Consider the following 25603-nt stretch of genomic DNA (forward strand, 5'->3'; position numbering starts at 1 on the left):
GCCCACCCGACACCGACCAACCAGCACCGACCAAACCGATAGATCAGCAATAAAGGAGTCAGACCACACGAGCAAAGTCCAATGACCAGCGACCCAGATGTGATATGCCCCATCAGCAGTTTTAGTATACAAATAGCCGGTTCGAACCCCCGATCAATCTCTTTTTAGTTCAGGTACTTGAGGTAATAGGTAGTTTGTAAGAAGTGTTGAGATGTTATTAAGTGAAAATCGATAGAATAAAATATTTTTTTTAATGAAACGTTGAGTGTAAACTCATTATTGGCGCTGTAGCAGTTCGGTAAAGTTGAAAAGACTTGTGTTTATAACAGTGGAATAGTAGTGCACAAAAAAACGCTACTCAAGTGGTTCCCGCTAACGCGTCTGCAGCTGAAGGATTACATCCGCTGTGAAGATTTGAGGATCCCCCCGGCACAAAGAAAATCAACTGAACCAAGAGGACACCGGTAAGTAAATTTGAAACTTTTACATACTTTTACTTGTGTTGTGAAGTGATAATTTACGAAATTCTGGATCGGCACTACTAGATAGACCGAACAGACAGTGTAGAAACATTGATTCAGTACTACAAGATAGGCCGATTATTTGTTTGTTAGCCCTAGCCCACCACTCAGTCGAGCAGCGAGCAAAGGCGACATTAATTCTACATTCCCTACACTTGAAAAAACAGCGAGCAACGAGCTTACGTTTGTTTTTACTCCTCCTCCCCCCAATCAAAACAGCAGCGGGTGCGCATTAGGCTTCGTTAGCATAAAGCAAAGTTTGCAGCTACGATAGCCAAGTACAGCTACTATTTGATAATTCAATGCCGAAAATTGTCAGTGACAAGGCATTAAAACAAGCAAGGAAACAGTTGAATATTACATTGAAAAATATTCAATCTTCAGAGACAGAAGATAGCTTGGATTCGGACGACTCCGGCGACCTTTCTCATATCCCCCTAAAAAGTAACATTATCCCTCCGATTTCAAATCTGTTCATTTCCGAAACCGTAGAAATGGAACAAGCTCTGACTCAAATGATGGACCAACTCTGTCAAATTAACGTACAGGGGTTAGGCAAAATGATTGAGATAGGCAAAATTTGGCCCAAATTCAAATCATTATAACTTTTTGAAAAATTGATGTAATTGGACAAAACCGGAAGCATTCAACGGCAAATTTAGTCAAGATTTAGGAACATGTGCGGTCAAGAATACTGGCCACCGGACACCGGAGATGTTCCGGATTTTCGGAGGCCATGTCAAAAACACATTTTTTCTGCCGCTCGTATTTTTGTGTGGTTTGAAGTTCCATCGATAAACATTATTTTCCTAGAAACTAGATCTTATTGAAAAATGAATGCGGGCTGTTGCGCTAAGATCCGTTGAAAAACAGCCGAGATATGGCCATTTCAGTAAACCTGGTTCCGGATACTATGGTCAATTATGTGTATCCTTCCAATCACGTATATATTATCCGGTACCATATCAATATTGGTATCAAACTTCAAGATTTTTCATAGAGATGCTTCAGGAAGCATATGCAGGACGATCAGTTGCCCTGACCACTCTGTAGTAGGTTCCAGGTGCCCCGGGGAAAGTGGCCAATTTGAAAAACATTCAGAACCCTATCAATATGGGTATCAAACTTCAAGATTTTTCATGGAGATGCTTCAGGAAGCATATGCAGGACGATCAGTTGCCCTGACCATTCTGTGATAGGTTCCAGGTGCCCCGGGGGAAGTGGCCAATTTGAAAAACGTTCAAAACCCTATCAATATGGGTATCAAACTTCAAGATTTTTCATGGAGATGCTTCAGGAAGCATATTCAGGACGATCAGTTGCCCTGACCACTCTGTGGTAGGTTCCAGGTGCCCCGGGGGAAGTGGCCAATTTGAAAAACGTTCAGAACCCTATCAATATGGGTATCAAACTTCAAGATTTTTCATGGAGATGCTTCAGGAAGCATATTCAGGACAATCAGTTGCCCTGACCACTCTGTAGTAGGTTCCAGGTGCCCCGGGGGAAGTGGCCAATTTGAAAAACATTCAGAACCCTATCAATATGGGTATCAAACTTCAAGATTTTTCGAGGTGATACTTTTAAATGCATTTTAGAACCAGCAGCTGTCATGACCACTCTGTAGTAGGTACCAGGTGTCCTGGGGAAGTGGCCAATTTGCAAAATGTTCGAAACCGTATCAAAATGAGTATCAAAGTTCAAGTTTTTTCAAGTAGATGTTTCAGGAAGCATATTCAGGACGATCAGTTGCCCTGACCATTCTGTAGTAGGTTCAAGGTGCCCCGGGGGAAGTGGCCAATTTGAAAAACGTTCAGAGCCCTATCAATATGGGTACCGAACTTCAAGATTTTTCGAGGTGATACATTTAAATGCATTTTAGAACCAGCAGCTGTCATGACCACTCTGTAGTAGGTTCCAGGTGTCCTGGGGAAGTGGCCAATTTGCAAAATGTTCGAAACCATATTAAAATGAGCATCAAAGTTCAAGGTTTTTCATGGAGATGCTTTTGGACTCTCCTGTCGAATAGAGTTCGCCGCAGCACGAAGTTGACCATCTACAAAACGCTCATTAGACTGGTCTGCCTCTATGGCCACGAAAGTTGGATGTTGCTGGCGAAGGACCAACGCGCCCTTGGAGTTTCCGAATGGAAGGTGTTGCGGACCATCTATGGTGGGGTGCAGATGGAAGACAATGGAGGTGGTGGTGGAGGTCAATGAACCACGAGTTGTAACTGTTAGGAGAACTACCCACACGGTACAATTTTGGCAGTTACGATGGGCCGGGCATGTCGCCAGATAGTCAACTTCGTGTGGCGGCGAACTCTATTTGACAGGAGAGTCCAAAAGCATCTCCATGAAAAACCTTGAACTTTGATAATGAGTACTGAGCATTTGATATGGTTTCGAACATTTTGCAAATTGGTCACTTCTTCGAAACACCTGGAACCTACTACAGAGTGGTCATGACAGCTGCTGGTTCTAAAATGCATTAAGAAGTATCACCTCGAAAAATCTTGAAGTTTGATACCTATATTGATATGGTTCTGAACGTTTATCAAATTGGCCACTTCCTTCGGGGCACCTGGAACCTACTACAAAGTGGTCAGAGCAACTGATCGTCCTAAATATGCTTCCTGAAGCATCTCCATGAAAAATCTTGAAGTTTGATACCCATATTGATAGGGTTCTGAACGTTTTTCAAATTGGCCACTTCCCCCGGGGCACCTGGAACCTACTACAGAGTGGTCAGGGCAACTGATCGTCCTGAATATGCTTCCTGAAGCATCTCCATGAAAAAACTTGAACTTTGATACTCATTTTGATATGGTTTCGAACATTTTGCAAATTGGCCACTTCCCCAGGACACCTGGAACCTACTACAGAGTGGTCATGACAGCTGCTGGTTCTAAAATGCATTTAAAAGTATCACCTCGAAAAATCTTGAAGTTTGATACCCATATTGATAGGGTTCTGAACGTTTTTCAAATTGGCCACTTCCCCCGGGGCACCTGGAACCTACTACAGAGTGGTCAGGGCAACTGATCGTCCTGAATATGCTTCCTGAAGCATCTCCATGAAAAAACTTGAACTTTGATACTCATTTTGATATGGTTTCGAACATTTTGCAAATTGGCCACTTCCCCAGGACACCTGGAACCTACTGCAGAGTGGTCATGACAGCTGCTGGTTCTAAAATGCATTTAAAAGTATCGCCTCGAAAAATCTTGAAGTTTGATACCCATATTGATTGGGTTCTGAACGTTTTTCAAATTGGCCACTTCCACTGGGGCACCTGGAACCTACTACAGAGTGGTCAGGGCAACTGATCGTCCTGAATATGCTTCCTGAAGCATCTCCGTGAAAAAACTTGAACTTTGATACTCATTTTGATATGGTTTCGAACATTTTGCAAATTGACCACTTCCCCAGGACACCTGGAACCTACTGCAGAGTGGTCATGACAGCTGCTGGTTCTAAAATGCATTTAAAAGTATCACCTCGAAAAATCTTGAAGTTTGATACCCATATTTATTGGGTTCTGAACGTTTTTCAAATTGGCCACTTCCCCCAGGGCACCTGGAACCTACCCCAGAGTGGTAAGAGCAACTGACCATCCTTAATATGCTTCCTGAAGCATCTTCATGAAAAATCTTGAAGTTTGATACCCATAATGATAGGGTTCTGAACGTTTTTCAAATTGGCCACTTCCCCCGGGGCACCTGGAACCTACTATAGAGTGGTCAGGGCAACTGATCGTCCTGCATATGCTTCCTGAAGCATCTCCATGAAAAATCTTGAAGTTTGATACCAATATTGATATGGTACCGGATAACATATACGTGATTGGAAGGATACACATAATTGACCATAGTATCCGGAACCAGGTTTACTGAAAAGGCCATATCTCGGATGTTTTTCAACGGATCTTAGCGCAACAGCCCGCATTCAATTTTCAATAAGATCTAGTTTCTAGGAAAATAATGTTTATCGATGTAACTTCAAACCACACAAAAATACGAGCGGCAGAAAAAATGTGTTTTTGACATGGCCTCCGAAAATCCGGAATATCTCCGGTGTCCGGTGGCCAGTATTCGTGACCGCACATGTTCCTAAATCTTGACTAAATTTGCCGTCGAATGCTTCCGGTTTTGTCCAATTTCATCAATTTTTCAAAAAGTTATAAGGATTTGAATTTGGGCCAAATTTTGCCTATCTCAATCATTTTGCCTAACCCCTGTAAATATCGCTTCTCTGTCGCATCGACAAGAAAACCAAGAACAAGCCATTCACGCACTAGCACAACCGCAACCCCGAAGTGAACAACAGTCAGTACAAGTATCAAACAGGGGGGGTCCCGTAGCGTAGTTGGCTACACGTTCGCCTTACAAGCGAATGGTCGTGGGTTCGATTCCCAGCCCCTCCACCAAACCCTCGTCAGTCGCCGGATCCGCAGCCCATACGGTGGCGTTCTGGGGTGCACGCCTTACCGTCACGGCTGCCTGATGACGACTGACAACTTGTTCTTCTCGGAGGCATTCCTCCAACGTTACCCGGATAAATGGCAACCGAACAATGCAACGATCATTGGATAGACGACATGGACAAACGGACACAATGGATTCACGATGAGATGGACAAGCAACGACAACAATAATGATAATGGAAAAATCTAAAAATAGATTCTGTGTGGATTCTGGCAGCAGAATGCCACAGTAGATCACGGCACAGTAGCGGTTAAGTAACACAGAGTGCCTACCAAATAAAGAAAGGAATAATAAAAAAAAAAAAAAAAGTATCAAACCGTAGAGTAGAGGATTTCTTCCGTATTCCCGACCCAATTAAATCACTCCCACACTTTGAAGGCAATAGAAAACAACTACATGCATGGCTATCCACCGCTGAGGAAACTTTAGATTATTTCAAAGAAGAGGTTTCTCCACAATTATTTAAGATGTACGTCACCGCTGTGACGAACAAAATTGAAGGAAGAGCCAAAGATATTCTTTGCTTAGCAGGAAACCCCCCAGATTTCGACACCATCAAGAGTATCTTAATTAATGCTTTAGGTGATCGACAAGAATTGTCGACCTATAAAAGCCAGTTATGGCAACATAGAATGACAGATGGAATGAGTATCCATAAATATTATCAAAAGTCTAAAGAGTTGATTCAAAATATAAAAACATTAGCGAAGCAAAATACCACATATAAAGCTAACTGGGCAGCAATTAATCTTTTTATTGATGAAGATGGCCTTGCTGCATTCATATCCGGCTTGAAAGGCACATATTTCGGACATGTTCAAGCGGCCCGCCCGAAAGACATAGAGGATGCTTACGCATTTCTCTGCAAATTTAAATCTCAAGAAATCTCAGCCAGTTCTCTTTCAGACAGATCGAACAAACCACCTTTCAAACACGAAAATACTTCAAAAAGCGATCAAAGAAACTATTCAAAACCTTCATTTCAGCCACAGTTACAAGGTGAAAGTTCAAAGGTATTTCAACCTAGGCAATCTTCTTCGATGGAAATAGACCCATCTCTCAAAAGCAGATTAACGTTGAATAGAAAGTTAATCAATAATACGGAACTAGAATCATCGGATCATGATTGTTCTGAAGACGATGATGAAGAGGAAGTTGTTGAGGGAAACGTAAATTTTTGCACAGCAACGGCATCCACAAACCCCAAATAAAACAAGATTTTGATTTTCTACCTTACATTCTAGTTCAGGATAAAGTTAATGACATAAAAATTCGGCTACTTATCGATACCGGTGCCAACAAAAATATAATTAGAGCTGGTATTATCCCCACTATGAAAACTAAGAGCACATCTACCGTAAAAAACATATTCGGAACGCAAGTTATTAATAAAAAAGGAAAATACAATCTTCTAGGTCCAAATATTCCAGTGCAAACGTATCATGAACTGAAATTTCATGATTTCTTCGATGGTATTTTAGGTACAGAGTTTATGTCCCAAACAAACACATTCATTGATTTCAATACGAACAAAATTTCAATCAACAAAGTAGATATCCCTTTTAAGAAATACTATCCAGCAAGAAAATATCATTGTTATACAGTTACTGTGGAAACTGATAAAAACGGCGACTGGTTTGTGCCTTCCTTTCAGAAAATCGCAAAAGGCAACGTTATTCAGCCTGGACTGTATTCTTCCATTGATAATAAAAGCACCATAAAGATTATTTCCAAAGATAAAAAGGCACCTGAGCTACCCAAACTTAAATTGAAAGTCAATAATTTCGAAACGTTAACCCCAATTCCAATAGATTCAAATGAAGCCCCCGATAAGGAGACAATAGAAAGTTTAATTAGAACAGGGCATTTATCAAGGCTAGAAAAAGACAAACTCATTGACACAATTATAAGGAACCATAGAGTTTTGCTTAGGAATAACGAGAAGCTAACCTCCACGACAATAGTTAAACACAAAATTGTTACAAAAGATGACAACCCGGTTTATACAAAAACGTATCGATACCCCCACCATTTTAGAACCGATGTAGAAACTCAAATTAAAGAAATGCTTGATTGTGGGATTATTACTCCATCTACCAGTCCTTATTCATCACCAATTTGGGTTGTTCCCAAAAAGAAGGATGCTTCGGGTAAACAGAAAATTCGAGTTGTTATCGATTACAGGAAAATTAATGAAAAAACAATCAATGACAAATTCCCCATGCCAGAAATTGAAGATATTCTAGATAATCTCGGGAAATCTCAATACTTTACAACGCTAGACCTTAAATCTGGTTTTCACCAGATCGAAATGGATCTAAAAGATCGTGCGAAAACTGCATTTTCTACCACCCAAGGACATTTTGAATTTACCAGAATGCCCTTTGGTCTAAAAAACGCCCCAGCCACATTTCAAAGGGCTATGAACAATATCCTATCTAACTATATAGGTTCAATCTGCTACGTCTATCTTGATGATATTATTATCATCGGGCATAGCCTCGAAAACCATTTAGGAAATGTATGCAAAGTATTAGAACGACTCGCTCAGTTTAACCTTAAAATTCAGTTAGACAAATGTGAATTTCTACGAAGAGAAACGGAATTTCTAGGACACATTGTAACACCCGAAGGAGTTAAACCCAACCCTGATAAAATCCAGCAGATTCTTGATTGGAAAATTCCGAAAATGAGAAAGAGATAAGACAGTTCTTAGGATTATCTGGTTACTACCGTCGTTTTATTAAGGACTACTCTAAAATAGCTAAACCAATAACCAAATTCTTGAAAAAAGATATACCCGTAAACATAGAAGATCCGGAATACGTTGCATCATTCTCAAAATTGAAACAAACCATAGCTTCAGACCAAATCCTCGCATACCCAGATTTCGAACTCCCCTTTATTTTAACCACGGACGCTAGCGACCATGCAGTGGGAGCAGTGCTGTCCCAAATACAGGACAAAATAGAACGACCGATCGCCTTCGCAAGTAGGACACTCAATAAGGCGGAGACGAACTATTCAACTATAGAAAAAGAAGCACTCACTATCATATGGGCTATCAGAAAGTACAAATCATATTTACACGGAAACCAATTCAAACTATTTACCGATCATAAGCCGCTTGTGTTTATTAAAACTTCGACAAAAAACAATAGAATACTAAATTGGAGACTTGAACTAGAGAATTATCAATACACAGTGGAATATAAACAAGGAAAAACGAACGTTGTGGCAGACGCTCTTAGCCGCAAAACTGACGACTCCACTGAAATTAACGCGAACATAGACGAAGGAAGACCTGAAATGTTACAGACTGATACATCAGACGACGACGAAATGAGACAACCTAATGACATTTCGGATAATAGATCTGAAGACTTGGAAACTGTTCATTCCGCTGACACCTCCGACGACTACTTCATTAAATCAACTGAAAGACCAATAAACTATTACAGAAATCAAATAATATTTCGCACATCAAGATTGAACATAGAAGCAACAGAATCACCCTTCACGAATTATAGAAGAGCGACTATAAGTATGGAAAACTACAACGAGACTTCAATGACAGCATACATAAAAAAAATACCACAATGGAAAACAGACTGCAATCCTCGCCCTGAAAACCTTATCAAACTTATTCAAGAAACTTATAAAAATCATTTCAGTAGTTTTGGATTTTCGTTATAACACACTTCCAAGTAGAAGACGTCACCAGCGAAGAAAGGCAAAATCTTCTCATCACGAAGGAGCACGAAAGGGCACACCGCGGAATAGCAGAAGTGGAAAATCAACTGAAACGAGCGTATTTCTTCCCAAAGATGCATCATAAAATAAAATCTGCCATCAACGCCTGTACGATTTGCAACACGCACAAATACGAACGCAAGCCCTACAACATAAAGATCTCACCAAGGCCAGCAACAAGGAAACCAATGGACAGAGTTCACATGGATATTTTTTCAATTAACTCATATAATTTTCTATCAATGGTCGATCCTTTTTCAAATTTGCGCAAATGATCCCTATGGACACTAAGAACCTAATAGACGTGAGAAACGCCCTCACCGAGTTTTTTGGTCACTACGGAGTACCAGCACAAATTATTACAGATCATGAAACAACATTCCGATCCATTCAACTTAAGAATTTCTTAAGTAACCTTGGAGTTTCCCTTGCCTATGCTTCATCTTCAGAAAGCAATGGACAAGTTGAAAAAACACACTCGACCATAATAGAAATTTATGATACCAACAAACACAAATTTCCCGAAATGAACACACAAGAACTAATCTCAATTTGTATTTCTTTATATAATTCCAGCGTGCACTCGGCAACACAGTTCACACCGAACGAGGTTCTTTTTAATCAACGGAATCAAATTGACCCACAAGATATTTTTAGAGAGGCCCAAGAAATTTTTTCAAAAGTAAAACAAAACATAGAAAAAGCTAGAAATATTCAAGCAAAAAGTAATTCTCATAAAGAAGACCCACCGATAGTCGAAGAAGGCCAAAGAGTGTTCGTTAGACCCAATATTAGGAAAAAGCTAGATCCTAGAGCAGTCCCTACAGCAGCAAAACAAATTAAAGAGAAAACCTTCGAAAACATTAGAGGAATAAAAAGACATAAGGGTAAAATTAAAAGATTGAAAAAAGTATGAAGTTTTTCAACGTATTATTGTTTATATCAATCAAGCAGATACTAGGCCAATATTTAGAAATTAACGATCTTCACCATAACCCATTACTCATGCTAAAAGAACAAAATTGCTACATTCAAACAGGGATTATTAAAATTTTGCATCCAATAAACTTGACAATGTTAGAAATTAATGTTGCTTTGTTTTTAGAGTTTTCAAGAAAAATCGATCAAGATTTACCTATGTCAAACCTCATCTTGCGAAAAAGTAGACAGCTAGCTGATAATTTATATAAATTAAAACCAGTCAGGAGAAATAGGCATAAAAGATGGGACAGCATTCGCAAAGCTTGGAAATGGCTCGCAGGAACCCCAGACGCAGATGATCTGCGTATAATCAACAGTACATTCAACGCCCTAGTCGACCAGTCCAACGAACAGATCAAAATTAACCGAGTTATCAACGAAAGGATTTCGAATATAACTAACACCGTCAATCAACTCACATCAGTGAACAACATTCTTCTTAAGGAGACCGACGCTATCACCCTACTTTTATCCTTGGATACGATGAACAATATCCTCGAGGAGATTGAAGACGCCATCTTGAGGGCTCGTGTATCACTTTCGAATAGTAAGTTACTAACTCTTAAGGAAATCTTTCTCATTGAAACGATTATCAACAAACAAGGGATAACGACTGACTTTCCAGAGGAAGCATTAAGCTATACAAAACCCAAAATAGTTAGTAAATCTGATACTCTGGTTTACATCCTGGAAGTTCCAAAAACCAGTAACAATTGTGAGATAATTAGAATCATCCCACTAGCCGTTAACAACAAATTCATAACAGATACACCCAACTATATCGTGAAGTCGCAGAAGAAGCTCTACACTACCATTCATCCTGAAAACATAATCCAACAATTCCACGACATTCAACCTTTCTCAGATGTATGCCTGTTCCCAATCATAATGGGATTGGAAAGCCACTGTTCAGTACTATGGACAAATTCTACAGATGTTATAGCCCTACCGGGAAACAAGGTACTTATTAGAAACGGGAAAGATGAACACATCAGATCAAACTGTGGACCCCATAATAGAAACCTAACAGGAAATTTTCTACTGCATTTTCAAAACTGCACTATCATTATTGAAAACAATACCTTCACTTCAGAGGAAACATTCATCAATACAGTTCAACTAACAGGAATATTCCCGAACTTATCGATCAACAGGAAACTAATCCAGAAGCAAAACTTATCAAGTCTGAGTCTGGAAACTTCAAACAATCGACATCGAATTGACCACATACAACTACAACAATTCGAACACAAGAAATGGTTCTATGGACTCTTCGGCGGTTTTTCAACCACCGCAATAATTCTTATAACAATAGCGATTCTCTGTTTCCGCAGGAAAAAAGTCATTTTTACTATCAAATATCCCAGGACAACCAGAATCCCCAAGAAAGCGCAAGGAGTTTTTCCCCAATCGAACGAGGACGTTCGATCTTACCCCCCGGAGGAATTACGTGATGGCCCACCCGACACCGACCAACCAGCACCGACCAAACCAATAGATCAGCAATAAAGGAGTCAGACCACACGAGCAAAGTCCAATGACCAGCGACCCAGATGTGATATGCCCCATCAGCAGTTTTAGTATACAAATAGCCGGTTCGAACCCCCGATCAATCTCTTTTTAGTTCAGGTACTTGAGGTAATAGGTAGTTTGTAAGAAGTGTTGAGATGTTATTAAGTGAAAATCGATAGAATAAAATATTTTTTTTAATGAAACGTTGAGTGTAAACTCATTATTATATGTATTTAATATTGATTAAAGTGAAGTGAAGGGAAAAATATGTTTTGTACTTCAACTCATAAAAAAATGAAGAAAATAGTATTCGACATTTGACTTATGCATATGCCTAATACCGCGTACATTCCGAAGAAGATTCCAAATACTGCGCAGAAAATTGCCTAATACCGTGCTCTATCAAACAGGCTCAAATGATGAGCTTAAGAGCACATTTACAATAAAATGTGTAAATAATTGAATCATATACAAATTTAGGTCAAACATACTAAAAAAAGTCATGAAAATTGACTATTTTACACAGATACCTACTGGGAAAAGAATCATTTCCTTGGGAAGTTAGCAATTTCTCAATATTGACGGTTTAAAAGCGTTTATTATTTTTTTCAAATAATTTACTTCACATTTCTTTAGGTTTTAGATTGATGATATCCAATCGAGTGTCTAAGTAGATTTGAAGACAATGGGAGGATTTGTATTCAGATGAAAAATACTCTACCTTCATTTCTAAAGGAAACTGCACAGGAAAAATATTTACGTTTATAGTCTGTGGTAAATATCGCATAAAAGATATTGTATTCGTATGTGCTGAATGACACAATAAAGACGATTTGTATGTTCATTAGATGCATACCATCTTCAAGTCTCCCAACAGAAGTTTTTCTTTGAGGAAGTATTGGAATGATACATATTGCAATATGTAATTCATCTGAATAATGCTTCCCTAGTAATCCTACGCATAAAATGTCGTAGATATTTAATATGAATGTTTCAATACCTATACGATATTGTCTAGTATTATGTATTCAATGTGATGGTTACGTTTTATTTTTCTGAGTATCAACTTCACGGTATAGCCTAGTCACGGTATTAGGCACTACTGGCGAAGAAGATGGCCTAATACCGCGACAATTGTTTTGATCAATAAAAATGCAAAAACAAGAAATTTAAATACCATTTCAGTACCCAGCTCATTTTTTATAGCTGTAAAACTGGGCTCAATGAGATATTGGAAGTAAATATCATTTAAAAATCAAGTTACAAGACTTGGAAATATAACCATAATTTTAAGCGTTTTGCTAAGCAGATGCAAATTTTGGCTGGTCGAGCCATACATTTTCACATTTATTTTTTAGCGCCTAATTTACGTCACAAATACCCACAATAATAATTTGCTAACATTTTCTGATATATATTTGTGTATTTCACCAAATAATGTGATGTGTATGACAGACAGTACTTCTATATTCATCAATTTGGATAAAATCCACGGTATTAGGCAATGCGCGGAATTAGGGCAGGTCACGGTATTTGTATTTCAACCCAAAAACAAACAAATTCATCGCGTGAATAATTTCTTATTTCTAATGTGTAATAACACACAGTCAAGGATATTAGTCATTAATACACTTTAATCACAGAGAAATTTAATTTTAGTGTTTTTCTCTAACAATCAATTACACAAATCATCAAAAATTGCACATATTGCCTTTTTCTCATCCACGACATTTTTTCATCTTATCTAACATGCTAAGATAGCCTTATATGCATCGAAATAATTGCTGCTCTTTCATTTCGTAGTATGTACCGATATTAAACCCCCTCCTCTCGGATATGTGATCTTGATGCGATGGGTGGGCTTACGCCATTAGCACTGAGATGGCAACCAAAGACATATCCTGTCGTGGTGGTATCACATCTTGACTATTTTTGTTTGGTGCCGCGTCACATATCTGGCATTGACGCACTTGTTTTACGTATGTGCATGTGATCCAACGGGGCGGCTGATCATCGTCCGATTGCCAGCGAGGGATTTTAAGTGAAACTGTGCACCATGATCCACCGGATATAAGAAGGAATGATCCCCCGGAAATTTCAGGGGTTTGGTGTTAGGCCGGGCAAGTCAGCCTTTAAAAAAACTTACGCAACGAACAATCAACAAGAGAGTACGGACCGGAACCATCGGCGAAGACCACCGCGACGAAAAGGGACTAGCGATTGGAAACTAGGTTCGTGGAACTGCAAATCTCTCAACACGCATACTCGCCGATGTGCTCAAGGACCGTGGCTTCGGCATCGTAGCGCTACAGGAGGTTTGTTGGAAGGAATCAATGGTGCAAACGTTTAGAGGTAATCATACTATCTACCAGAGCTGCGGCAAAATACACGAGCTGGGAACAGCTTTCATAGTGACATGCGATCAAAGGCCATAGGTTGAGGATCAAAGGCCGGTTCTTCAACTTCAGCATGACCAAAGTCAATAGCCTACACTCCGAAAGCACTGATGATGGTAAGGACGCATTCTACACGCAGCCGGAAACGTGAGTACAACAGCTGTCCAAGCCACGACGTCAAAATCATCATAAGAGATTTGAACGCTCAGGTTGGCCAAGAGGAGGAGCTCAGGTCGACTATTGCGCTCACAGGCTGACGAACGAAAACGGCATACGACTAATTATTTTCGTTGCCGCCAAGAATATGGTCATTCGCAGCACCTACTTCCAACACAGCCTACCATATCGGTACACCTGGAGATCACTACTGCAGACAGAATCACAAAACTACCACGTTCTGATTGATGGACGGCACTTCTCCGACGTTATCGACGTCAGGACATATCGTGGCGCTAACATCGACTCCAACCACTATCTGGTGATGGTTAAACTGCGCCCAAAACTATCCGTCATCAACAATGTTCGGTACCGACGACCGCCGCGGTACGACCTAGAGCGACTGAAGCAACCTTATGTCGCCACTGCATACGGACAGCCTCTCGAGGCAGCGTTGCCGGAAGGGGGTTAGCTAGATGGGGCCCCTCTTGAGGACTGCTGGAATACAGTTAAAGTAGCCATTACCCGAGCAGCACGAGTTAGACTAAAATGGTTGCACCAACTTGATTGTGACGAAATCTGGTCACATATCAGTTGCAGTAACATATTCGCAACATGTGTGCTGCTAGGGTAACGACGCAGCGTAGAACTACGTCGGGTATGTGGGACGAAGTCGACGGAACGATTGGTTCGACGAAGAGTGTAGACAGATTGTGGAGGAAAAGGACGCAGCGCGAGCGGTCGCGCTGCAGCAAGGTACCCGATAGAACGTGGAACGTTATAGACAGAAGCGGAGACAGCAGATCTGCCTTTTTTAGGAGAAGAAACGCCGTCTGCAAGAAGCGGAGTGCGTTGAGATGGAACAGCTGTGCCGTTCTCAAGCTCAACGCATCCCGCAAAGACTTCGTGCCGCGAGCCGGAATGTGCAGGGATAAGGACGGGACCATGTTGACGGACGAATGTGTGGTGATCGAAAGGTGGAAGCAGCACTACGAGGAACATTGAAATAGCGCTGAGAGTACAGGCAGGGAAAGTCAAGGCAGCGGGAGAGGTGACTACCAGCCCTCACCTTGAGGGAAGTTAAGGATGCCATCCAACAGCTAAAGACCAATAAAGCAGCTGGTAAGGATGGTATCGGAATTGAGATCATCAAGATGGGCATGGAAATGCTGGCCACTTCCCTGCACAAACTGATAGTCAGAATCTGGGAAACTGGCAGCTACCGGAGGACTGGAAAGAAGGGGTTATTTGCCTCATCTACAAGAAAGGCGACAAGCTGGAGTGTGAGAACTTATGAGCGATCACCATCCTTATTGCCGCCTACAAAGTGATATCCCAGATCATCTTCCGTCGTCTGTCGACATTAGTGAATGAGTTCGTGGGAAGTTATCAAGCCGGCTTCGTTGACGGTCGCTCGACAGATCTTTACTGTACGACAAATCCTTCAAATATGCCGTGAATACCAGGTCCCAACGCACCATCGGTTCATTGATTTCAAGGCGGCATACGACAGTATAGACCGCATAGAGCTATGACAAATTATGAACGAGAACAGCTTCCCTTTGAAGCTTACCAGACTGATCAAAGCAACGCAACGGTGAATGGCGTGCAAAACTGTGTGAAGATTTCTGGCGAACACTCCAATTCGTTCGAATCGCGCCGGAGACTTAGATAAGGTGATGGACTTTCGTGCCTGTTCTTCAACATTGCGCTGGTGTCATGTGGAGAGCCGGGTGTAACAGCCGGGTGTGACTTTCAACACATTCAGTCACTAAATTAATGATTTTGTGTGTGTTACTTCTACGTGAAGTTAAACGATTTACAATGATATGGAAATGCTAATATCATCTTCCAAACTTAGACGCACATGTTCATGATAGAATTAGAGGCGAAAGTATAGAATTGATAGTTCCGTTAGGATACGGCAGGCATGAAGAATGTTTTTATAGAAGTCGATTTGAAAGCGAGCGGAGGGCAATATTTGTGATGGCACATATCACACGACCTTCCTTCTGCCAAGCTCCCGTATGAAGGGGGAGGGAAGAATATCAGTGTGGAAGCTGACATATCTCCACTGGCAAAAGGAAGGTGGTTTGACTTGCTCATATGCCATCGCGTGCGGAAGGATTTTCTATCGACGAGTACTGTCTCCAAATTTCTAATATGACATCAGCATTTAGTCGAATAGGATTTTTTTTTTATTATTGCACAGTTCTGTTTTCTCATTGCGTCCGTCTCGTCGCAACCAACTTGGCTGCCTCTGAGATACCCTTGGTGGGGGCATCCATCAATTCAGCTGTTATTGGTCGACGGTACAGCAGCAGAGCCTTTCTCTGCTTTGTTCACACACACACACGGCACACTTGAGCGATAGATTTTGTTTGCCTAGTTAGAAGAACCACTAGTGCGTGAATTCACCACAAGGAGGTCTGGAATGTTTTGTAGGTAACCCACGCACTACTGGATCTAGTCTCTTTTATTTGTGTAGGTTTGTTAAATCTTTCGTTAAAATTTATAGGAAAAGAATTTTTAGAAATGTTCGGGAATTTTGAAAAAATGCAGGTTAAAGAGGCTTGGAAAAATCATAGAGTAAACATTTATTAAATCCCCCACGAAAAAAAAGGTTAACTAAGTATTCCTGCTCTTATCCTGCTATTTTAAACATGCAAGAAAGTAAGGGACGCCCAATAACAGTATCGCCAAGGGCACTAGAAGTCCACGCTACGGCTCTGCCTGTGATAGTGTTGTTCGGAGCAAAACTGAATGCAATTTCCTATTCCAGGTCGCTCGTTTATGAGCTGCTAGTCGCCAATCTCGCTGTATATGCGCTACATGTCCAGCCCACTCTAATCTGCCTTATTTTATTAGCCTGCCTATGTCTGCTTTTTTTTAATACGTGGTACAACTCGTGCTTCATTCATTCGTCTGCGCCATTTACCAATTTCTACCATGCCGCCAAGTACTGAGCGCAGTATTTTCAACTCAAACACTTTGAGAATTCGATCATCTGCATCTTATGACGTCCATGGTTCATGGCCGTACAGGACGATTGGACGAATCAACGATGTATACAGAGCTAGTTTTGTTGCTACCTGTAGGCATCTTCCTAAAGTTACCAAAGAATTTACTGGAGAAATTTTCAAAGGATTACCCGATGAAATTCTCCAGAAATTGCTTAAGGTAGTTTTGAAAGAATTCCTATTGAAATTTCAAGAAAAGGAGGAATTAAAAAAAAGATCCGAAGGAATTTCTAAAAGAATCTCCCGAAGTAATTCATAAATTGATTTTAAAAGAAATTCCTAAGCAAATTTCCAAAGCTTAAATAAGTTTCCGAAGTAATCGAAGTAAATGAATTTCTGAAGGAGTTTTTGGAGATTTTTTGGAGAAATTCTGAAACAATTTCCTAAGGAACTCCTAAAACATTTTCTGTAGGTATTTCAAGAGGAATTTGCGCAGGATTTTCAGAAGGTATATCCGAATTTCTAAACGAAGTCTTGACGGAATGTCCAAAGGAATTTTCGGAGAAATCTAAGACTGTCAGAAGTTCCTTCTGGAGCTACTTAGAAAAATTTCTTCGGATATTCCTTCAGGAACTTGTTCAGGAATTCTTAAGAAAATTTCGCCCTAGAACTTTGCAAGGAATTCCAAAATAGTTCTTAGAAGAATTTCTGGAGGAATTTTCGGGAAAATATCTTAACGATTTTCCGAAGGTTTTCCTTAACAAATTTCTGAAGGAATGCGTAGAGGAAATTGCGAGCTAATTCCTGAGATAAATTACAAGGAATACCTGAGAGAATTTCCGAAAAAAAAACTTTCTGGAATTTGTGTTCGGAGGAGTTTTTGTAGAACTTTCTGAGGAAATTTCCGAGGTAATTCTTAGACGATTCTCCAAAGGAATATCTGGAGGAAATTGCGAATCAGTTGCTTGGTGAAATACCGAAGTAATTCCTTGAGAAATTTCAGAAATACAAGTAGAAATTTCCTGTGAAATTCTATTTAGAGTTTTTTTCATAAATCCCTTTGAAAAATTCCTCCGAAAAATCCTTCAAATATTCATTCAGAAATTCCTTCATGGATTCCTCTGAAAATTCCTTTCGGAATTCTTTTGGGAAGTTTTTTAAAAATACCTTTAAGAACTCTTTAAGCGGTTCCAACGGTAATAATTTTCAAAAATTCATTCAGGCTCTCTTTTGAAAACGCTTTCGGAAATTCTTCTAGAAATTCCTGCACAAAACCCTCCGAATGTATTGCTTAAAAAAAACTAAAAAGTTGCTACCGTCGTGTGGGGCTTCTTTTGACTCCGGGGGCTACTTTGGATTTTTGAACTTCTGAAAAATTTAAACGAAAAAAAATCCAAATTTGAAACAGAAAGTTACCATCCAAGTATCAACAAGACACCCAAATGGGAATAATGGCTATTTAATAGTAATTTACTTCACAATTCTTGTTTCAAATTGTCCAAAGTAGCCCCTGATTTGTCAAAAGAAGCCCCGCACGACGGTATGCAATTTTGAAGTAACTCCTAATGGAATTTCTTGAAGAATGCCTTAAGAAATATCCGGAGGAATTGCTAGAGAAACTTCCGAAGGAATTCCTTAAGGAGTCTTCTAAAGAATTTCTAACGAAATTTCCGTAGGAATTCCCGTAGGAATTCCCGAAGGAATTCCCCATAAGGAATTTCCGGAAGAAATTCGTCAAGGATTTTCTAAAGAAATCTGTAATGGAAATTTTGAAGAAATTTTTGAGAAATAATCAGGATTTTCGGAAAAAATATTTTAAGCTCTTTTTAGTGGAATGTATTCAACCGTCTAAGACGAGTTAAGTACTCTCCATTTAATTCCACCAATTATTTCGATATTTTTGCAGATACGTATTTCGACCACAACCGTGTGGTCGTCTTCAGTGTCTCGTACTTGACTCGACTTCGACGTATTAAACCATTGTCATTAATAGACGTATCAAACAGAAATTATATTCTTCGTTTGAAACCAAAGTTTTCGAAACCTTGGAAGTTTCTGTTGAAACAAATTTTGGACAATTCTCTTTTATTGCTGCCTACTTGCCTTTCCAGTGCAATGGGCAGCTAAGGAATTTGTTGAGAGCTGATCTTCACATTCTAACTCGCAACAAATCCAATTTTTTCATAATTTGTGACTTCAATGCCAAACACCGTTCATGGAATAATGCTCAAAGCAATTCCAATGGTAAACTTTTATTTGAAGATTGCTCTGCGGCATATTATACTATTCAATATCCCATTGGATCTACTTGTTTTTCTTCCAGTCGAAATCCTTCTACAATTGATTTAGTTTTAACGGATTCAAGTCAGCTGTGTGGCCAATTGGTAACTCATGCTGACTTTGACTCTGATCACCTTCCTGTGACGTTTGAAATCTCACAAGAAGCCATTAACAATCCTATCAGCTCTATTTTTAATTATCATAGAGCTGATTGGGATCTATATAAAACATATATCGATAGGAATTTTGATGTTGATATTCCTCTCGATACCAAAAGTGATATTGATAATGCTCTCGTATCTTTGACAAATTTAATGGTCGAAGCCAGAGGCATTGCAATTCCTAAATGTGAAATTAAATTCAACTTCATTATTATTGACGATGATCTTCAGCTACTGATCCGCCTTAAAAATGTGAGGCGAAGACAATACCAAAGAACTCGCGATCCCGCGTTGAAAGTTATTTGGCGAGATTTGCAAAATTAAATTAAAAATCGTTTCGCTAAGTATTCTGAGAAATACCAACTTTGAGAATAATGTCTCGAAGTTGGATCCCAGTTCGAAACCTTTTAGGAAATTCACGAAAATTCTAAAACCTCAAAAGCCAATTCCAGCGCTTAAAGAGAGAAATAAAATTTTATTAACAAATGGCGAAAAGGCTCAAAAACTTGCTCAGCAGTTCGAGAGTGCCCATAATTGTAGTCTAAGTCTCACTAGTCCAATTGAGGATCAGGTTACACGGAGCTTCGAAGACATTCTCAATCAAGAGAATGTTTTTGACCCTTCGTTGGGAACTAATTTGGATGAAGTGAGATCTGTTACTAGAAAATTTAAAAATAGAAAATTTAAAATTTAAGCACCGGGTGATGATGGTATTCTCTACAAACCTTTAAAAAAACTTCCTGAGAGCTCTTTATCCTTTTTGGTTAATTGATTTAACAAATGTTTTCAATTGACTAAAGTCGAGTCTAGTACGAGACACTGATGATGGCCTTACTGTGGAGGTCGAAATACGTATCTGTCAAGATACAATTAAGTGGTGGAATTCAATGGCATTGTACAAACTCGTCTTATGACAAGTGATAACTACGTTACCAAGTCCTTGAGCGAGTACGCCACCCTTAGGTGGCCAGAATGCAAGCTGGTAAACCCAAGACTAATCCTAATTGTCCAAATGATTTCAAATGCTCGAAGGAAACTCATAAAATGGTCCAGAATCAAAGGCAAAACTGGTTGACTTGATACCTTGATACCTTGACTTGATACCTACTTATGAAAAAGTTTCGTTTATTTGGAAGGCTCATTTGCCCTGAGGAGCTATTGCAGTATTGTTTTTATTTCAATGAATTCTACCTATACCGGTTTCTTATGAATTATTCTAGAGTCACCTGCAAACGTATTCATTGTTATTTGTTTCAGATTTGCTTCCCTCCTACTCCACCACAATTGATGGAAAAGATAAAATATGCAACATGGGTGAACGATTATTTATTTTCTTATTATCGAAAAAAAAAAGAAATATAGAAATGACTTACAAGCACGAACCAATGAATTCAACTTCATTGTATTTGCCTATAAAATGTAAATGTTTTCAAACATTTTTTGCCTCTAGGTGTAGTAGAAGAATATTCAAGCTACCGAATATATCACTATTTCAATTCAACGAACATACACTTTAAAATTTGAGTTATTTTGCATACGGATTTCAAATTACTTCTTAACCACCACTTTCGCGCTACATAATATTGTATACCAAAATGGAATATTTTCTCGATTGGAGACAAAATCAAACTTTCCGTTGCCATGTTGGGAATTTAATAGCGCATTCCCACAATCTTGCGCTCGAAATCGTCTCTTCACAGCCCCTGACTCAATATGACTGTCTTATATTGGTTCCATAATAACTGACAGCACACATTTCGAAGCTTGTCTTGTGGTGGCACATCCGTTTCGTTTCGTATATTACAGAATGTTGGTTGCTGGGCGAGAATGTACGGAATATGTAGGTGGGTATCAAACTCCACCGTTGCCAATTGCCAGACTGAGGCACATCCCGAACGTGAGTAGTGCCACGATACAGACAAACACGACGAAGCACAGATAGTGGGCGCTGATTGGCATGCGGAACAGCTTTGCCGACATATTCAGCGATGAGGCGTACAGCAGGACGGTGTTCAAATCCTCGGACGAAGTGTTCCGGTGGACGAACGGACGGATGCTGATCAGGTGTCCACAGGTTTGCGTTTGTCGACAGGATACCGTCAGCGATGCAGCCTGGAATGGGGAAGAAGTAAAATATTTGAGGCACGAGAGATGGGTTAGTAGAGTATTAAGGTGGGGAAAAATGTATAATTTACTCGATAATCAAAATATAACAAAAAGCTAGACCGTACGGTGACTAAAAAATACGAGAAAGGTAAAAATTCGTGCATTCTAGCGGATATATGTTCAGAATTTTTAGGAAGGTTTTTTTAATGCAAAATGTAAAAATAAAGTGCCCAATAGTGGACCCCCAACCAATAGTAGACCCTCCAGCCATTTTTGCATTATTACAGCACAATGTAAACATTTTGCTATGAAATTCCATCGGGAGAACCTACCTTACAGTCCTATGATTTGATTACATGCATTGGAAATGCTATGGAAAGTAAAATTAAATGATTTTTTACAATTCTATAAAAAATAAACACGAGAGTGTCCATTATAGTAATATTTTGGGGGGTCCATCATAGGGAAGGAGAACGTCCCGAAACGGGACATGAAAATCAAATAAAGTGTCGACTATAGGGAAGCAATTTCCTATTATGGACCCTCAGGGGGTCTACTATAGGGCGAATTCAGTTAGACTTTAAAATGTTAATTTCATCGAATAACGTCGTGTATTTGGGTGTTTTATGTATGTATCGTGAAGAGGGGATGCAGAGCTTGATGTTAGATATCAAGCAGAGTTAGTATGTTGAAAATTTCTAAGCCTTATGACAGGAAGAGCGAAAATCCACTACTAGGGGGTCCACTATTGGGCATTTTACCCTATAAAAAATAAACACGAGAGTGTCCATTATAGGAATATTTTGGGGGGTCCATAATAGGGAAGAAGAACGTCCCGAAATGGAACATAAAAATTAAATAAAGTGTCGACTATAGGGAAGCAAATTTCTATTATGGACCCCCAGGGGGTCTACTATAGGGCGACTTCAGACAGTCAGACTTTAAAATGTTAATTTCACGAATAGCGTCGTGTATTTGAGTGTTTTATGTATGTATCGTGAAGAGGAGATGCAGAACTTGGTATTAGATGTCAAGCAGAATTAATATGTTGAAAATTTCTACTCCTTATGACATGTGGGCTGCAAAATGGTGGGTTGACATCAAGGAAGGAGCGCCCAACAGAGCTCTGGTCCCCACAAGTCCCTATCTCACGCTTCCATGGGTCGTCCGATGACAAAAGACCGCCAGCTAAGGGTTGTGTACTTAGCTGGTAGTGCAGCCTGGGCGCTGTTGTCCTTCTGACATCAGAAAGAACGCCTCGAGCGTCTGTTCACCAGAAGGTGCGTCTCAAACAGCGTCTGCCTGGTACCCAGCGGCTGATTAACGAAATGCTGTATCGCGTCAGCTATACCTAAGGTGGCAGCCCCATCATCGCGATGTAGGTAACGCGACCCCGGTAAGGTAGCTTACTGAAGCCTCTCAAATACCACGAAAAATGGAGATAGAAGAAAAAGAGAACATTATTTTTGGCAACCGACCCGGCAACGAAATAAGGACTATGATTGGAAACTCGGTACCTGGAATGTCAGGACTCTAAATGAACCTGGACGAGTGAGCCTTCTGGCTCGTGAACTACAGAAGGTTGGAGTGAACGTGGCTGCTATTCAAGAAGTCCGATGGCCTAGATCCGGAGAACGTGAATTCCGAGCCGTGGACCCCACGACCAATACTGCATTCAAGTATAACATCTATCACAGCGGCGGTGAAAAAGCAGAGCATGGAGTTGGTTTCGTAGTGATGGGCAAGCAGATGAAGCGAGTGATGCTGTGGAAACCCATTAGCGAACGAATCTGTGTGTTGAGGATACGGGGCAAATTCTTCAATTACAGCCTAATCAACGTTTACGCACCGACAAACGATAAATCCGACGACGTGAAGGACACGTTTTATGAATGTCTTGATAAAGATTATGGAGAGTGCCCAAAGCATGACGTGAAAATTGTTATCGGAGACGCTAACGCTCATGTCGGTAGAGAGGACTTTTTCCGTCCCATAATCGGTAGGGAGAGCCTTCACTCCGCTACCAATGACAACGGCCTACGGCTAGTAAATTTTGCTGCTGTCAGAGGGATGGCCATCAGTAGCACCTACTTTGCACGAAAGAACATCCGAAAGCACACCTGGAGACACCCAAATGGTGAAACTTGCAACCAGATAGACCATGTTCTGGTGGATGGGCGCCATTTCTCGGATGTTATCGATGTGCGGACATTCAGAGGTCCGAACATTGACTCTGATCACTACCTCGTTGTCAATAAAATTCGATCACGGTTGTCAACTGTATCGAACGAAAGATCACAGCGAACGATGCATTACAATATCCAGCGATTGTCGGCGGAAGGAGTATCGGCTGAGTACCGCCAGAAGCTCGACGAACGGATAAGTGCAATCAACGTTAGCGACAACATCAACGATCTATGGGAGTCGATCCATGGAGCGGTGAGCACAACAGCACGAGAAGGCACTGCACAGAGGCGACCCAGGACGGGTTGGTTCGATGTGAAGTGTCAGAGAGTGACAGACGAGAAGAACGTTGCCAGAAGCTGGATGTTGGTTACAGGTACCCGATCGAATAGAGATCGGTACAAGGAAGCAAGAGCAGCCGAAAAACGAACCCACCGCAGGAAGAAAAAAGAGTACGAAGAACAAGTGATTAGTGAGGCGTAGGGAAAAATGGAGCTGAACGATATGCGGAAGTTTTATGAGTCTGTCAATGGCGTGCGGAGAAAGACAGCGCCATCTCCCGTCATGTGCAACGACCACCAAGGGAATTTGCTGACAGATAAAACTGAAGTGGCTGCCAGGTGGAAGCAGCACTTCGAGACTTTGTTGAATGGAGGAAGTGACGGTGCATCGGTGAACAGAATAAATATTAGCGACGATGGACAAGCTGTGGAGTCACCTACACTAGATGAGGTTAAAAAAGCTGTCAAAGAGCTGAAAAACAATAAGGCTGCGGGGAAGGACCAGCTCCCGGCTGAACTTCTCAAACATGGCAGTGAGCAGCTTTATGAAGTTCTGCACCATATTATGTCGAAAATATGGGAAGACGAGGAAATGCCTGCTAGCTGGTTAGACGGCCTCATTTGCCCTCTCTTAAAGAAAGGGCACAGACTGGAGTGCGCCAATTACCGAGGAATAACCCTCCTTAATTCGGCGTACAAAATTATGTCCCGTATTCTGTTCAACAGATTGAGACCGCTTGAAGAGTCCTTTGTCGGCGAATACCAAGCAGGTTTTCGTGAGGGCCGATCAACGACGGATCAAATGTTTACCCTGAGACAAATCCTCGATAAATTCCGGGAGTACAACTTGCAGACACATCATCTGTTTATTGATTTCAAGGCGGCGTACAATTCGGTGAAACGGAATGAATTATGGCAAATTATGCTTGAACATGGTTTTTCGGCGAAACTGATACGGCTGATTCGTATAACGTTGGACGGATCGAAATCAAGTGTAAGGGTTGCGGATGAAATATCGACGTAATTTGCTACCTTAGATGGATTAAAATAGGGTGATGCACTCTCGAACCTACTGTTCAATATAGCTCCCGAGGGAGCGATTAGGAGAGCTGGTGTGCAAAGAAGCGGTACCATTATCACAAAATCGCATATGCTCCTGGGATTTGCGGACGATATCGATATTATCGGAATTGATCGCCGTGCCGTGGAAGAGGCTTTTGCGCCTTTTAAGAGGGAGACAGCGAGGATTGGACTCACGATCAATACCAGCAAAACGAAGTACATGGTCGCTGGCAATCAACGTGGGTTCATTAGTGGTGGTGGTAGCGAAATAGTGCTGGATGGTGAAAAATTTGAAGTGGTAGAAAAATTTGTGTATCTTGGAACATTAGTGACGTGCGATAATGATGTTACCCGCGAGGTGAAAAGGCGTATTGCAGCTGCAAATAGGGCTTATTACGGACTTCGTAACCAGCTTAAGTCCCGTAGTCTGCAAACGAAAACAAAACTCGCGCTGTATACTACTCTGATTCTTCCGGTGGCTTTTTACGGCCATGAGACATGGACGTTAAAGGAGGCTGATCGGAGAGCTCTCGGAGTGTTTGAGCGTAAGGTGCTGCGGACAATACTCGGCGGTAAACAGGAGAACGGTATCTGGCGGCGTCGCATGAATCACGAATTGTACCAGGTGTATAAAGGGCTGGATATTATTAAGCTTATACAACACGGCAGACTACGGTGGGCTGGTCACGTTGTCCATATGCCGGAAGAACGTCAATCGAAGATAATATTTAGTAGAGAACCCGGAAGAGGCCTAACTAACTAACATC

At 40.7% G+C, this 25603-nt stretch overlaps 1 protein-coding gene and 1 long non-coding RNA gene across 12 annotated transcripts in view; one reads left to right on the forward strand and one right to left on the reverse strand.

The window, feature by feature from the left end:
• On the forward strand, window positions 1-11419 carry LOC134219954 (uncharacterized). Its single transcript, XR_009981723.1, has 3 exons — window positions 1-464; window positions 9334-10285; window positions 11106-11419. It is a non-coding gene; the product is annotated as an uncharacterized LOC134219954 (long non-coding RNA).
• A 9094-nt stretch (window positions 11420-20513) lies between these two features.
• The window catches only part of LOC134224568 (uncharacterized), a 287855-nt gene continuing 282765 nt past the window's right edge, over window positions 20514-25603 (reverse strand). For all 11 annotated transcript variants that reach the window (XM_062703975.1, XM_062703973.1, XM_062703978.1 and 8 more), the window contains one exon: window positions 20514-21315. In XM_062703975.1, coding sequence (XP_062559959.1) covers window positions 21055-21315 — 261 coding nt within the window. In that variant the 3' untranslated portion in view covers window positions 20514-21054. The remainder of the gene's footprint in view (window positions 21316-25603) is intronic.

Source organism: Armigeres subalbatus, chromosome 3 (genome assembly GCF_024139115.2).
Source record: "Armigeres subalbatus isolate Guangzhou_Male chromosome 3, GZ_Asu_2, whole genome shotgun sequence".
Taxonomy (NCBI): Eukaryota; Metazoa; Arthropoda; class Insecta; order Diptera; family Culicidae; genus Armigeres; species Armigeres subalbatus.